The sequence below is a fragment of the Cibotium barometz genome, chromosome 46 (assembly GCF_041138505.1).
Source record: "Cibotium barometz isolate CiBa-2024 chromosome 46, ASM4113850v1, whole genome shotgun sequence".
Lineage (NCBI taxonomy): Eukaryota > Viridiplantae > Streptophyta > Polypodiopsida > Cyatheales > Cibotiaceae > Cibotium > Cibotium barometz.
This window is the reverse complement of record NC_141091.1, coordinates 40,194,905-40,210,653: the sequence shown is the minus strand read 5'-3', so window position 1 is coordinate 40,210,653 and position 15,749 is coordinate 40,194,905. Positions and strand designations below refer to the sequence as shown.

The 15,749-nt window shown below is 39.8% G+C and overlaps 1 protein-coding gene across 1 annotated transcript in view; it reads left to right on the top strand.

Moving 5' to 3' along the window:
- Positions 1 to 7,562: 7,562 nt before the first annotated feature.
- The window catches only part of LOC147612213 (pyrroline-5-carboxylate reductase-like), a 69,375-nt gene continuing 61,188 nt past the window's right edge, over positions 7,563 to 15,749 (top strand). The window contains exon 1 of the mRNA XM_086784101.1: positions 7,563 to 7,810. Coding sequence (XP_086640227.1) covers positions 7,616 to 7,810 — 195 coding nt within the window. The 5' untranslated portion in view covers positions 7,563 to 7,615. The remainder of the gene's footprint in view (positions 7,811 to 15,749) is intronic.

Genomic DNA, 15,749 nt, shown 5'->3' with positions numbered 1-15,749 from the left:
ATTGCTGAAGCCGCACGACTCAAAAGAAAGGAGGCAAACAAAGAGAAGTGGAATGGAAGTTCAAGAGCAGGCCATGTTGCATGGCGTGCCACAATGGCAAGACATGGTAGATGTTGGGTTAAACGTGTCTAATTTGGTGGTTTTTGTAATTTTTGGCCAGTTTCAGACTATCTGAACACATTATAAATGACTTTATATAAAGGTCTAATAGTATCATTCATTCTCATTTTTCTATATTTTGACTTCACTTTTTGCCATGGCTTGCACGAAAAACAATGCACGTAGTAAGCTTCCACCATCACCTCATCGTCCTCCACCACCACCTCCACCTCCCTCTCTCCCCCTCATCCAGACACCACTGACCCTGATCGAGAGACAGGGAGTGATGTTGACCCTGATGGAGTGCCATGGGCTAATACTCCTATCCCCCCAATACGTTCCACAACTCTGGGGGGAAGAGCTTGCATCGAGGCATGGGTCCGTTGCCAACACGAGAAGAGGTGGCAGCAGCAAGGAGGAGCAATGGAAGCAATAGCAACAGAAGCAGCAGCAGCTAAAGGAGCTCCATCATCCTCTTGGCGTAAACGTGCATGAGATTGGAGTTCTCATGCACATCCTCCTCAACCACCCACAAGAAACCCTCCTCCTCGTGCCCCTAGGAGGAAACAATGTAATGGCATGGTAGCTCTAAAGGAGATTCGGAGGTTCTAGAGAAGAGTGTCGACCTCCTCATCCCCGAGGGCTCCTTTTGCACGTCTTGTCAAAGAGATACTATACGATTTAGGGGGCCAAGACAAGAGGATGCAAAGCCTTGCCTTGGCTGTAATCCAAGAAGCAGCAAAGACATTTTTGGTCACCATGTTTGAAGATTCTAACTTGTGTGCAATCCATGCAAAGCGGGTCACAATCATGTGTAAAGATATGAAGCTGGCACGCACCATTCGACATGATAACCTATGAATATTTTTTCTTATGATGTACATGATTGGACAATGTAAAACTTCATTTAATATATTCTCTTTTTAGTGCTTCTCAAGTTGTCCATCAAAGCCTTGACTGCATGTGTATCTGTATCAAAAAAATTTAAATGTATTTGATTTGTATATTTCATTTACAAGGGTGATTTATGTATTTCACTTGTTAGTATGTATAGTTTGAAGGCTTAAAAAAGTAAAAAAATCCCCAACCTGAACAGGGCGACTTTTGCCTAGACAGGAAGCTTGTTTGGGCAAAAGTCAACCTGTTCAGGTTAGGGGTCTTTTTGCCTCCTTTGTAAACCTTCCTCTCAACCATATGTATTAAATTTTTTTTTGTTTTAATATTATTTAGTTGTAAATTTCTTGGTGATAGCAAAACTTGCAATGTATGATAACTAAGTGATATCAGGCCCAGTGTGAAGGTACCACATCTTTTATGATCTTAATATTACTTTGTAAGGTAGTATATATCTTTAATTTTAATTTCTTAATTTATAATAAGGTCTATATAAATCTAATAAAAAACTTTATCAGTTAGGTCTCCACGACCTCATTCACAAGATGGTCAAAATGCTTCCCCAGCATTCTTGACATGAAATAGTCATTTAAAAACAGGTCATAAATACAGTTTCTATAACGAACTCTCATCTTTCCACATTGTTCCACATCAATTCACATTACTTAATTCACATCCAATTCATATGTATTCCCATTCTCATCCAATCACATCATTTTCCATCCAATCACATCTTTCCTCATTTATCCTCATTTTCCATCCAATCACATCTTTCCTTATTTATCCTCATCACATCTCATCCACTCGCATCTACCCATATCCACATCACATCACATCCATTTCACCACATATCTCATTCATTCACATCTATCCCGATTCACATCCCATCACATGTCATCCATTCACATCACATCTCATTCATCCACATTTATCCCGATTCTCATCACATCTCATTCATCCACATTTATCCCGATTCTCATCACATCACATCACATTCATTCACATCACATATTATCCTTTCACATCTATCCCAATTTACATCACATCTCCTCACACCCATTTCACATCACATCTCATTCATTCACATCTATCCAATTCACATCACATCACATCATCGCATCCATTCACCTCCATCACATTCATTTACATCACATCGCATCCATTCACGTCCATCACATTGCATCCATTCACGTCCATCACATTCATTTACATCACATCCATTTACATCCATCACATCACATCCATTACATCACATTCATTCATATCCATCACATTCATTCTTATCACCATCCCATCACATATATTCTATCCACATTACATCACATCCACATCATATCTCATCACATTCATACATATCTCATCACATTCATTCACATCACATGTCATCCTTTCACATCTATCCCAATTTACATCACATCTCCTCACACCCATTTCACATCACATCTCCGATTCACATCACATCACATCGCATCCATGCACGTCCATCACATTCATTTACATCACATACATTTGCATCCATCACATCACATCCATCCATTCACATCCATTACATCACATTCATTCATATCCATCACATTCATTCTTATCACTATCCCATCACATACATTCTATCCACATTACATCACATCCACATCATATCTCGTTCATACATATCTCATCTCATTCATCCATATCCATCCAATCATTCACATGTAGTATTACCCACATCTATTCATACATTCATATCTATCTCCACATATATTCATGTCACATCACATCATATTCTCACATACACATCCACACCATTCATACACATCCACATCCATTCTTTCACATACATCCACATCCATTCTTCACATACACATCCACATCCATTCTTTAAAAGGTCATTGGATGTAAGTGGGTTTTTAAGTTGAAACGAAAGCCAGATGGCAGTGTTGATCGCTATAAGGATAGACTTGTTGCAAAGGGTTATGCTCAAGAAAAGGATTTTGATGAGACCTTTGCTCCCACTTGTCGTATGACTACCATTCGTAGCATTTGTGCATTGGCAGCTCATAATGGTTGGAATGTACATCAGTTGGACATAAAGACTGCGTTCTTGAATGGAGATTTGCATGAGGATGTGTATGTATCGCAGCCTCGTGGTTTTGTTCAAAGAGGGCAAGAAAACAAAGTGTGCAGGTTGAAAAAGGCTTTATATGGTTCAAAGCAAGCTCCACGAGCTTGGTATGAAAAGATACATGCATATTTGACTGCACATGGTTTTCAGAATAGTCCAACAGAAAGCACTTTGTATATTGAATGTGTGGATGATGTACATCTAATCATTGCTCTCTATGTCGATGACATGCTGCTCACAGCACCAAATGAGAGTCATATTGCTGATTTTAAGGTTGATTTGAATGCCTCTTTTGAGATGTCAGATTTGGGGCATTTGCATCATTATTTGGGGATACAATTTAAGCAGTGTGATGTCAGATTTGGGGATATAATTTAAGCAGTGTGATGGAGGTATTGCTTTGTGTCAGACAAAGTATATTGAGACATTGTTGCGGAGATTTGGCCTTGAAGACTGAAAGCCTATTGCTACTCCAATGGAGACAGGTTTGAAGTTGAGTCTTTATGATGCTGGAGATCACTTTGATGTTACACTCTATGAGCAAGCTGTTGGTTGCCTCATTTATGTATGCATTACGAGGCCAGACATTTAGTTTGCAGTCTCACAGGTGAGCAGGTTTATGCATAACCCAGGGTCTCAGCATTGGAAGGCAGTTAAACGCATCTTTCTCTACTTGAGTGGCACCATACATCTTGGGCTGTTTTGTCCCAAGGGGGGATCATTGCCGCCAGATTTACATGCTTTTTCAGACTCAGATTGGGCTGGTTGCTATGACAGAAGAGTCTCTACAAGTGGTTTTTGTTTCATGCTCGGTAGCTCATGCATATCTTGGTTGAGCAAGAAGTAACCTACTGTGGCCACTTCTAGTTGTGAAGCTGAGTACAGGGTAGCTTTCACAGCTACGGTTGAGTGTGTGTGGCTCAGATGGCTTATGGCTAACTTGGGTGTTGGACAGGAGTCTGCCACCTCTATCTACACTGATAGTCAGAGCGCATTGGCAATTGCGAGAAACCGAGTATTTCATGCTCGCACAAAGCACATTGAGGTGCATTATCACTATGTCAGGGAGAGACTCTCAGCAGGAGAGATCAGCTTGGCATATGTGCCAACACAGGACAACCTCGTCGATCTTTTCACAAAGGCGCTTCCTCGTCGTGTGAGAAGTTTGAAGCTTTCCGCAAAGCTTTGGGCTTGCTCCCCTTTGTGGACTGATCTACTGCGGGAATGGCACTTCCCTATACATGAGTGCCAGCTCTCGTTCACACCATCACGCCCAAGGGGGATTTGTTGCCATATATATAGGCAGTGATGTGTGTGAACACACTTAGGACTGCCGAGGCACTTTTTCCCTCCTTAGGAGGTTTTTTCCCCTGGCTTGTATATACGCCTATCATTCTAGGGCTAACTTATCTTTTGTACATTGACACAATCTAATACACTGTGTGTTGTGTGCATTCTCGCTTCTTCTTCTCCAAGCTTTGTGTGCTTTCCTGCAACCCTAATTCCAACAAATTCTTTGAATTTAAATAAAATATCCATTAATTTCAATATGCTAGGAATTTCTCTTTTCCCATTTGAATGATTGAATTCCAAATGTTATAAGAATTCCTTTTTTATCATTTAAATATTTCTCATAGATAAAATAAATTTATCTAAAATTCATCTTTGGATTTAAATAAAATATCCATTAATTCCAATATGCTAGGAATTTCTCTTTTTCCATCTAAATGATTGAATTTTAAATGTCATAGGAATTCCTCTTTTACCATTTAAATATTTCTCATAGATAAAATAAATTTATCTAAAATTTATCTTTGAATTTAAATAAAATATCCAATGATTTCGATATGCTAGGAATTTCTCTTTTCCCATCTAAATGACTGAATTCCAATTGTCATAGAAGTTCCTCTTTTATCATTAAATATAATTACTATAATTTTCTCATTTCTTAATTATTTAATTACACATAAACTTAAAAATTAGTTTTCCATTGAATGTGACAAAAACCATTCTTTTAACCTAGGATATTCAATCCTAGAATATGATAGGAAGTCCTCTTTTCACGTTAGCATAAGAATGAATTATGCATCCATTTCTTAAAAATTTTACCATAGCTCCGCTGCTATTACTAGCAATTTTTTATTTTTTATGAAAAGAATAAGACATAGTAAAATAATTATGATAGTATAACCATCTTTTAGCATTAAATCCAACTTATAGATTTATCCCATAATATGACCATATTTTTCAAGCATATAAGTATTAAAACCATTTTCTTAAACCTCTAGCTTCACAAGCCTAGAGTTTGATTTGTGAATAGAGAATTTCTCCATGAGAAGCATTAATTGAATATAGAATAGGTCATAGGAATGACCATTCTTTGGGGGAGAGAGAGATATGCAAAAAAAAAAACATTTTAATTTAAGCATAAATGAAAACTTTGTGTTTAATCACTAAAATCCATTAGAGAGCTTCGATTGCATTAAAGAGCCTTTCAATTGAATACTTCTCAAGCTTGAGAGGGGTTGAGGAGTGAGAAACATTTAGAGATTAAGAAAAAGACCATAAATCACACTTTACCTCTTATTTTGCTTGATTCTTTAGTCTAAGGAGAGGCCCCCAACCAATCAATTGGTTTAGTATGTTGATGAAGACTCCAAAGAAGGTTGAAGAGAGAGAAACTCCATTCTCTCCAAATTGTAGAGGATTTTTAGAGGATAATAGAAAATATCATTATTTCAGTATAATACAGGCATGGTATAGTTTACATATTTTTTTACAAAGGGCTAAGGGTCTATTTATAGGTGAGGGAGGCCTCTAACCAAGTCCAACTAGTTTCTAGACTTTTCCAGGTTAAGTTTGGCTAAATTTGGACAAGATTTGGACCAGTTTGGCTCTCTTTTTGATTTGGTTTGATCCAGGAGAGAGGAGAGATAAAAATATCTTATTATTTTTGAGTTTAAAACTCCTCCACATGTGAAATAGGCGCCTCCTTGAAGTGCCCCCTTCTCCTTACCAAGGTGTCAAAAATGTATCATTATACCCAAAATATCTCATTTTTTAAAGTAATATTCATAGTTTTTTACTAATAAACCTTGTACTCAGTCAACTCTTCATCTTATGTGGGTATTTACTCATTTTTGGGTATTTTTCTTTTATAAATTGGGTTTATCTCTTCCCCACACTTGGATTGATCCTATTGGCCCATAGGAACCTTAATTGGACCATAATTCAATTTTTTTTGAAAATCTAGAGCCTTAGACTAAGGTCCTTTATACCTATTTTCAATTAATTCCAATTGCACATTGGAAAGTTCTTTTTGAATTTCTGTTTCAAGGGAAACCATTTTAGACACTAGGAGGATTTTTATATCAAAAAATATCTCAATTTTGGATTATCTCTCTCTAGACATTTTCTCTCTCCAGGCCAAAACAGGGTAAAACAGGATCTTTCTTTTATTTTAGAGAGGGGAATAATAAGATCAGAAGGGGAGGTTCTTACACCTGTACACCTCAAAAGCTGGAGGGAGGAATCTTACAGATATTCCCATATCTATCCAAACTGAGGGATGAAAGAGATCTACCTGGGATATCTCATCCTTTAGTTGCAAGTCTTGAATGATTATCCGAATGAGTCTCGATGAGCTTGAAAGGTACACTAGCTGATTGGTGAGCGATTGGTATAGTGTTAAGTCGAGTATTACTCCACTTAAGTGATTAGTTGCACACTCACAAGTTGCCAACAATGGCTGACTTGAGCATATTGGGATCATGTACACAGATTGGTAATACAACCCATCAATTTTCATTCACCCACCTATCTTCACTACTTGTGTACCTTGGTCTTTCGAGAACCCTAGTCCTACTTGTTAGTGCAAAGTGATTGCCTCTAATATAAAAGGAATCGACCAAACCTGACCGTAGAATAGCACCAAGTTTGACCTAACACCATGGGCTATTACGACTTGGAAAAAGGAGTAATATCAATGGAACAAACAAGATTGCTTGCATTTACTTCATTGTGACTTTCTGTAATAGCCTTCTCCATGTGACCTTGCCCTTAGTAATGTTTCAAAGTTATAACATTGTTATAACATTGATTGATATTTTGAAAATGGTTTTATTAGGACCAGGTGACTCCATTCTCTCTCTCTCTCTCTCTCTCTCCTAATGGGTGGATAGCTAGATTACCTACTCATGTACTTTAGTCCCTAAGATGCCTGACCCGATTTTAGTGTATTTTTCATTATTAAAATTTAATAATCATGGTTCAAAGTTGGCAATGCCTTTATTCCAAGGGATAAAATAATCCCTACATCACCTTTATATATTTTAGTCATAATCCCTACATCACCTTTATATATATATATATATATATATATATATATATATATTGGAAACTCTCTTTTTTTTTTGGCGTTGGGCCACACTACCTTTAGGAACCACGCTGGACATTGTAGGGGGCCACATTGGGCATCTTTATGTGTCCGAGGCATACAAGGCCTTGTTGTGGGGAAGAAGTATGGCTGCTGCCCCGCTTCTAGAGAGCAAGTCCCTAGGCTTTATCGGCGCAGGGCAGATGGCGGAGGCCATCGCTCGCGGCCTCGACCGTGTAGGCGTTCTGCCAGTTAGCCGCATGTTCGCTGCCGACGTGAATGCCCACCGATGCCAAGTGTTCCGGTCCTTGGGCGCCTCCGTGTGTGATTCCAATGCCCAGGTTTTTGTCCGCTTCTGGCCTTTCATTCTATCTTTGGTTTTACCATGTAGATATGCAAGCACATGTAAAGCCTTAATGTCTAGCTCTCTCTGTGTGTGTGTGTGTGTGGACTCAAAAGGAAACGCCATAGGAAAAAAGAAAGAAAGAAAAACCCTCCTAGTCAGCTGGAGAGAGGGTTCATGTGTAAAGCTAAAACTAGTCCTTGAAGATAAGATGTGTTACCATAGGAAGAAAAATCAACATTTGTTTTTTTGTCACATGACGAGTTTCTCTAAATTGTAGAATTAAGAAGCAAAATTTTCCAATTTAAGCACATCAATTAAATATTTTACATAGGAATAAAGAACTTTCTCTTGTTGGGGCTCATAGAAAGAGTGTCATTTTGTTGCATGTTGATAATTCTTTATCCTTCATAAAAGACAATAGCACAAATTTTTTATATTCACTAAAAATGTGCTTCCAATTAAATATATATATATATTTTATCATGAGTTCATATTCCATTCCTAGTCGCACACGGGAATTTCACCCGGCTACACACATACCATACTAACCACACACACACCATACTAACCATGCACACACCCGAGTACGACAAGGGGTACCACCCTTTCGAAATATTGGCCACTTTATAGGCAGTGGACAAGCCGCGGACGAACCCCACAAGTTCGTCGTTCGGCCAATTGGAGTGAACACCTTGCATAGCTTTGGTAGAACTGGGCGTCCTAAGTCGAGTCACGATCTTTGATGTCCATGGCAACCATTGTCTTTGATCCAAAGTGTGAGCTTGAAGGGCAAGCATTGCACATTGATGTTGCCGCAGGATCGCCGAAGAGGAAGGTGGAAGCAAGCACCATGACGATCGAATGATGACGACCTAAGGAGTGTGGACAGCTGCCTACGTGCCCGCTTGCACGCGAGCACACCCTTAGTATAAGATGTCCCAAGAAGATTTGAATCCAAGACCTCTTGTAGAAAGTCCAAAGTCTTATCCACTAGGCTATCGCCTTGCAATTAAACATTTTAGATTGGAAAACTTAATAAAAAACTTCCTCTTTTTGGGACTCGCATAAAGAGAGTCATTTTGTTGCTTGTTGATAATTCTTTATCCTTCATATAAGACAATAGCACGAACTTTTATATTCACTAAAAATGTGCTTGCAATTAAATATTTTAGTTTGGAAAACTTTAAATTCTTTTTTTTTTGGGAATCACATAAAGAGAGTCATTTTGTTGCATGTTTATAATTCTTTATCCTTCATAAAAGATAATAGCACAAACTTTTCTAGATTCATTAAAAATGTGCTCCATTGATGGAGCTTCTTAAGATCCTGTTTTCAAAGCCCTTCTCACTATATGGCATTGACTTTTGCTTTCTTGGAGTGGTCAAAGCGAGAGAGAGAGAGAGAGAGAGAGAGAGAGAGAGAGAGAGAGAGAGAGAGAGAGATATTTACGTCTATGGAAGACCTTAAGTCTCTATGAGACCATAAATAATACAAAGGTACTATGGATATATTGAGCCATAGAAAAACTAAACAGGGAATGAAAAAATGGAAAAAAACACCAAGGTGTGTATATGATTGTAACATGCGGAAGCTTCGGGGGAGATTGGTAACTTCAATGCTCAGAAATAAGTACACTTGTCGCGACGAAATTAACGCACAAAACTGAATGTAGATGTTTTTTAAATTAGAGAGAGAGAGAGAGGGAGAAGAGGACACAATATTGGGTCCCAAATACCCTATATAGGGCTCCCACCACGAATGGTGTATTTGCTTTTATTAGAATGTGAATAAAGAGTTGTGGGGTCGAGTTTACCATTATACTTACTGAAATTTATTTTCTCGGGAAAATGATTTGAGGAAGCCGCTGTTGTCAATCTTGCGTCCAAAGCCGCAAGGTAACGCTCATGTTCCACGCGTCGCATGGCTTCGCCTTCGCGTTGTCAGATCTCCAATGCACGCATTTGCAACTCAAGCATTGAACTCGGCTGCGATCGTGACTCTTCGAGAGGGTCCCTATGTAGAGGATCTGGAATTTGGGATACGGAAGGAGAGGGAGGAGGGGATGGAAAACTCGGCGCTCGAGAACGGATGCGTTCTTCTAGAGCTAGTATCTACGCCTTATGCTCTTCCTACTTTGGTTTGCGATTGCTCGCTAACATCTCTTTAACACTCATGCCTGATGCCCTAGCTGGGCTGCGTGGTGCACTTTGGTCTCAAGGTTTTTGGTCTCTCTCATCGTCGAAGCTTCCATAGCAGGAAAACGCACTTCCTTTCCGGAGCGCAATCTGACCAACCACTATGTGTGCGGGAGACTTCCGGAGGCTGAAAACCAACCGTCCTTCGAGGGACATGAGTCACTCCGAAAGGGGTAGTCTGAAAACCAACCACACGAGCGAGAAAAAATTTCTGGTTTCTTGTTGAATCTTTACACTTGATGTCACCAGCCTGGACATTTCCCAGTCTGAAAGGGGTCTAGTGGACTCCAGGATGTTTAAATATTTGGAAAGTACAAGCTTTGGGAATGGGGGATTATCCTAGAATACAAAGGACCACACTCCTAAAATTTAGGAGAGTTGCTATTTTTGGCCCAACTCCGATGGAAATTCTGTTCGCGTCATTACATCTGGAATTGAGCAGATACCAAGAGTTGGTAAAGTGCCTATGGCAGAATGTCTACGAGTTGGGATATTTTTAGAGATAAAGTTTATGGAGATTGGGACATGTGGCAAGGAGGTGGACCAAAGTGAGACAAGTGGCCTGACATTTGTTAGAAAGTGGATCAAAGTGAGACAAGTGGCCTCACACTTGTCACTTCAGCTATTGTGTGGCTCTCCACTTGTCATCGTAGCCTTCTCTTGCCATTTTAGCTCATGGGAGTCCCAAATCTATAAATTGGAGCCCTCTCTCTTCATTAATAGAGGCTCTCTTGCTGCACACTAGCCTCTACCACCGTTGAAGGTTGCTCTTATGATGGCTACTCTCTTTCTCTCTGTCTTGAAGGCTGCCCATGAAGAATACCGGCTGTTGGGGATTGTTTTGGAGGCTTCCATCGCGAAGAAATACTGAAGGCAAGGGTATTCAATCATTTATTATGATTTCTAGCCATTGTATGTGTTGTACCAGCATTTGTACTTGCTGTACCTGTTGTACCAGCCACCGTACCGGCTCTGTACCAACCATTGTACTTGCTGTACCGGCTGAATGGAGAGTTGTACTTGCTGTACTAGCTCTATTGCATGAAGACTCATGGTTTTTGGGGAAGAATCAGTACCCACACGGAGGTATATGGATTATATTGTTGGCTTGGCATTTCTACAGCCTATGTTCCGGCTTGGTAGCCTTGTGTTGGGCTGTGTTATGGCATTTGTATAGGGATAATCCGGCATCTACTGTGGGGAGAGTAAGGCCCTCAAAGCTTGTACATGATATTATTCTCCTTGGGTAATAAAATACTCCAATGGGGGGGGGTCGGCCCATTCCGGCCTCTATGCAGTGTCACTCGTGCAAGCTCCATTTGCAGCATTTGTGGATGTTTTGTCCAGCTTTATGTTTTATGCAAAGTGATGATGGATATGTGTTAAGGTTGTGGCCATGTTTAAATGTTTTAATATGCATTGACGGTATCAACAAGTGTGTCAAAGGCCCTAGTCCCCCAAGCACCGCCGCCGCGAGTTACATTGGTATCAAGCATAGGCTTTCTTGGAAGCGGAGGCTTCCTTCTATCAATAAGGAAGAGAAAAGATCTCAAGTGGGGACCACACTTACCATCATTGCTGTTAAGCATGGCCAGCCGCGTCATAGCTTATGAAGCAAGAGCATGAGCAGTAGACAGCTTGTTGATCTAAGGATTTATGAATTCACAAAATTTATCTTTGAAGTATGGAGTTGGCTTTATGTGCACATGTTTAGCACTCTTTCCATATGGATATTGTGGATTATATTATCAAGCTTACAGGCAAGCTATATGGAGATATATCTCAAGATATCTTAAGGATATGGTGAGGAGATATTTCTTTTGGCTTCATGGCCAACCTGGCAAAGAAAAGCTAAGTATACTTTGAGTTTGCAAAGTTAGTGCTTTTGCTATGAAGTGTTTTTAATGTTCACTAACCCTTGTATAGCTATGCAAGGAGAAAGGTGCTGTTGTTTGCCTTGAGATGGTTTCAGGGAAACATTGTTTATGGCTCCCTTTAATGGGATGAATTCTTTTCATGGCTCTCTTTATTGGGATGGATTATATCTATGGAGATTTCTTGGACGAGATTTATATAGATATTGGGCTTCACAAGCAATTTCTATGGACGAATCTGTTCAAGTTTATAGAGAAGAAATCTTTGGATATCTCATGGATATGATGCTTTTATGGATAAAGTCCACCTCTACTCCAAGGTGTGTGGTTAGCACGGAGTATGTGGGCGGAGTACCTGTGAGGATTGTGATACTCTTGTGCAGGGCGGATGTACCTGTGAAGAGGCTTCTATAGGGCGGATGTACCTGTGTGTAGGGCGGATGTACCTACAGATTCTCTTGTTTGAAATGTATTCATTCATAATGTATTTGGAAGAATCAGGTGCAGGCTGGTGGTGAATTCCCAAGCACCCGTAATCTTGTACTTGCGTGTCAGGCCTAGAAACATGCGGATGCATGTATGTATTATACCTGGGCATGTGTATGGATCATATGAATGGATGCATATGAGTCCAAGGACATGGCAGGACATTTGTGGACTTTCGGGCGGTGCCCGTGTGGATTCCGGCCATGCACACATGGTGTGTTATGATGGCAGGCGGAATATTTTCAAGTACAAGAATGATGATAGGTGCAGAAATGCGTATGGAACACCAGGTTATCTATGCCTGCGACTGATTGTTTTATCTTGTTACTTGAGCCCACAAGGTGTGTGGTCAGAGTACCAACACGGAGTGCAAGTGGTAAAGTGGACATGACGGCCGATGTCTTGTTGGTAGGAGACTTATTTTGTCTCGCCCATTTACTTGGGACATGGATTATGATATCTGGACTTATGGGACTGTTTTGTCTCGCCCATTTACTTGGGACATGGATTATGATATCTGGACTTATGGGACTGTTTTGTCTCGCCCATTTACTTGGGACATGGATTATGATATCTGGACTTATGGGACTGTTTTGTCTCGCCCATTTACTCGGGACATGGATTATGATATCTGGACTTATGGAACTGATTTGTCTCGCCCATTTATCTTGGGACATGATTATGATATCTGGACTTATGGGACTGTTTTTGTCTCGCCCATTTATCTTGGGACATGATTTTGATATTGGTATTATGGAGACTTATTTAGTCTCGCCCATTTCTTTGGGACATGGATTCTTCAGTTATATTGGATTTTTGAGACTGTCTCGTCTCGCCCAATCGATGGGACATGATTATATCTTGAATATATGGCTTGAAGCTTAAAGTTGCGGACAACTTTTAAGAAGCTGGGGAGGATGTCACCAGCCTGGACATTTTCCAGTCTGAAAGGGGTCTAGTGGACTCCAGGATGTTTAAATATTTGGAAAGTACAAGCTTTGGGAATGGGGGATTATCCTAGAATACAAAGGACCACACTCCTAAAATTTTAGGAGAGTTGCTATTTTTGGCCCGACTCCGATGGAAATTCTGTTCGCGTCGTTACATCTGGAATTGAGCAGATACTAAGAGTTGGCAAAGTGCCTATGGCAAAATGTCTACCAGTTGGGATATTTTTAGAGATAAAGTTTATGGAGATTGGGACATGTGGCAAGGAGGTGGACCAAAGTGAGACAAGTGGCCTGACATTTGTTAGAAAGTGGATCAAAGTGAGACAAGTGGCCTCACACTTGTCACTTCAGCTATTGTGTGGCTCTCCACTTGTCATTGTAGCCTTCTCTTGCCATTTTAGCTCATGGGAGGCCCAAATCTATAAATTGGAGCCCTGTCTCTTCATTAATAGAGGTTGAAGGTTGCTCTTATGATGGCTACTCTCTTTCTCTCTCTCTTGAAGGCTGCCCATGAAGAATACCGGCTGTTGGGGATTGTTTTGGAGGCTTCCATCGCTCGCGAAGAAATACTGAAGGCAAGGGTATTCAATCATTTATTATGATTTCTAGCCATTGTATGTGTTGTACCAGCATTTGTACTTGCTGTACCTACTGTACCAGCCACCATACCGGCTGTACCAGCCACTGTACTTGCTGTACCTACCACCGTACCGGTTGTACCACCATTGTACTTGCTGTATCAGTATTTGTACTTGCTGTACCTGATGTACCAGCCAGTGTACCGGCTGTACCAACCATTGTACTTGCTGTATCGGCTGAATGGAGAGTTGTACTTGCTGTACCAGCTCTATTGCATGAAGACTCGTGGTTTTTGGGGAAGAATCAGTACCCACACGGAGGTATATGGATTATATTGTTGGCTTGGCATTTCTACAGCCTATGTTCCGGCTTGGTAAATCTATGGTTTTCTTGATTTTCTTGTTTTTTATAGTTGATTAAAGTAAATTCTGATGCTATGCCTTGATGAAAAGGTCATCCCCTTCTCTTCTTTACAATTTAGCCTTTCTTTATCCTAAAATGTTTAACAAAAAGATTAATTAAAGTTTTCTTATTGTTTACTCTCTTGGAAATTGAAAATTGTGTAGATTAGAGTCCTAGACATCTAATTGGGGTTAAATTAAGTTGAAAATAGAATGCTAAAATTGAGAAATGGTCAGCCATAAAAAGGAGGTTATGGTAAAATTTTTTAAAATTTTGTGGAAAAGAAAGTTTATTTTTATGTTACTCTAAAAGAGTAATTCCCACCGTTTGTGCATTCTAAAAGAAATATTCTAATTTACTTCATGTACATATTCATCTATGAATATGCATGGATATCACTGATATTAATTATTGAATTTAATTTCTATGGATAGAAAGATGCATAATGGAATTTTTTTTAATTATAAAAGTGTTGTTTTCATTGAGTTTAATTTCTATGCATAGAAGGATGCATAATGGATTTTTTTTAAAATATAAAAGTGTGATTTTTATTGAATTTAATTTCTATGCATAGAAAGATGCATGATGGAAAATTTTTATTACTATAAAAGTGTTTTTTTTCATTGAATTTATTTTCTATGCATAGAAAGATGCATAATTGGGTAATAAAATACTCCAAGGGGGGGGGGGGGTCGGCCCATTCCGGCCTCTATGCAGTGTCACTCGTGCAAGCTCCATTTGTAGCATTTGTGGATGTTTTGTCCAGCTTTATGTTTTATGCAAAGTGATGATGGATATGTGTTAAGGCTGTGGCCATGTTTAAATGTTTTAATATGCATTGATGGTATCAACAAGCGTGTCAAAGGCCCTAGTCCCCCGGGCACCCGCCGCGAGTTACACTTGAAGTAGGTTCTGATACCACTGTAACATGCGGTAGCTTTGGGGGAGATTGGTAACTTCAATGCTCAGAAATCAGAACACTTGTGGCGACGAAATTAATGCACAAAACTGAATGTAGATGTGCAAAAAAATAGAGAGACAGAGAGAGAGGAAGAAGAGGACACAGTATTGGGTCCCGAATATCCTCTGTAGGGCCCCCACCACAAATGGTGTATTTGCTTTTATTAGAATGATGCAAAACTGAAATAAAAGATTGAACCTGAACCTTCTTGGCTGAGGAGAATCCTCTGCCCTTGACCTTCAATCCTTCACCCCTTTTGCGTTAGCTTATCCTTGGTTGTCCTGGCCCTTTGATAAGCTTCAGCACTTGGTGAAATAGGAGATGAATGACCTGAATATATGCCATGGGTATTTATACCCCTCCAAGGTGCTGGTCGGCTGTCTAAAACCCAGGCGGCTATTTATAATAAACCTCACGACCTGAGTAAATAGCATTTAATGCTAAAACAGCTTGCGCCTCACACAAGTAGGTGCTAGCCACCATGCGC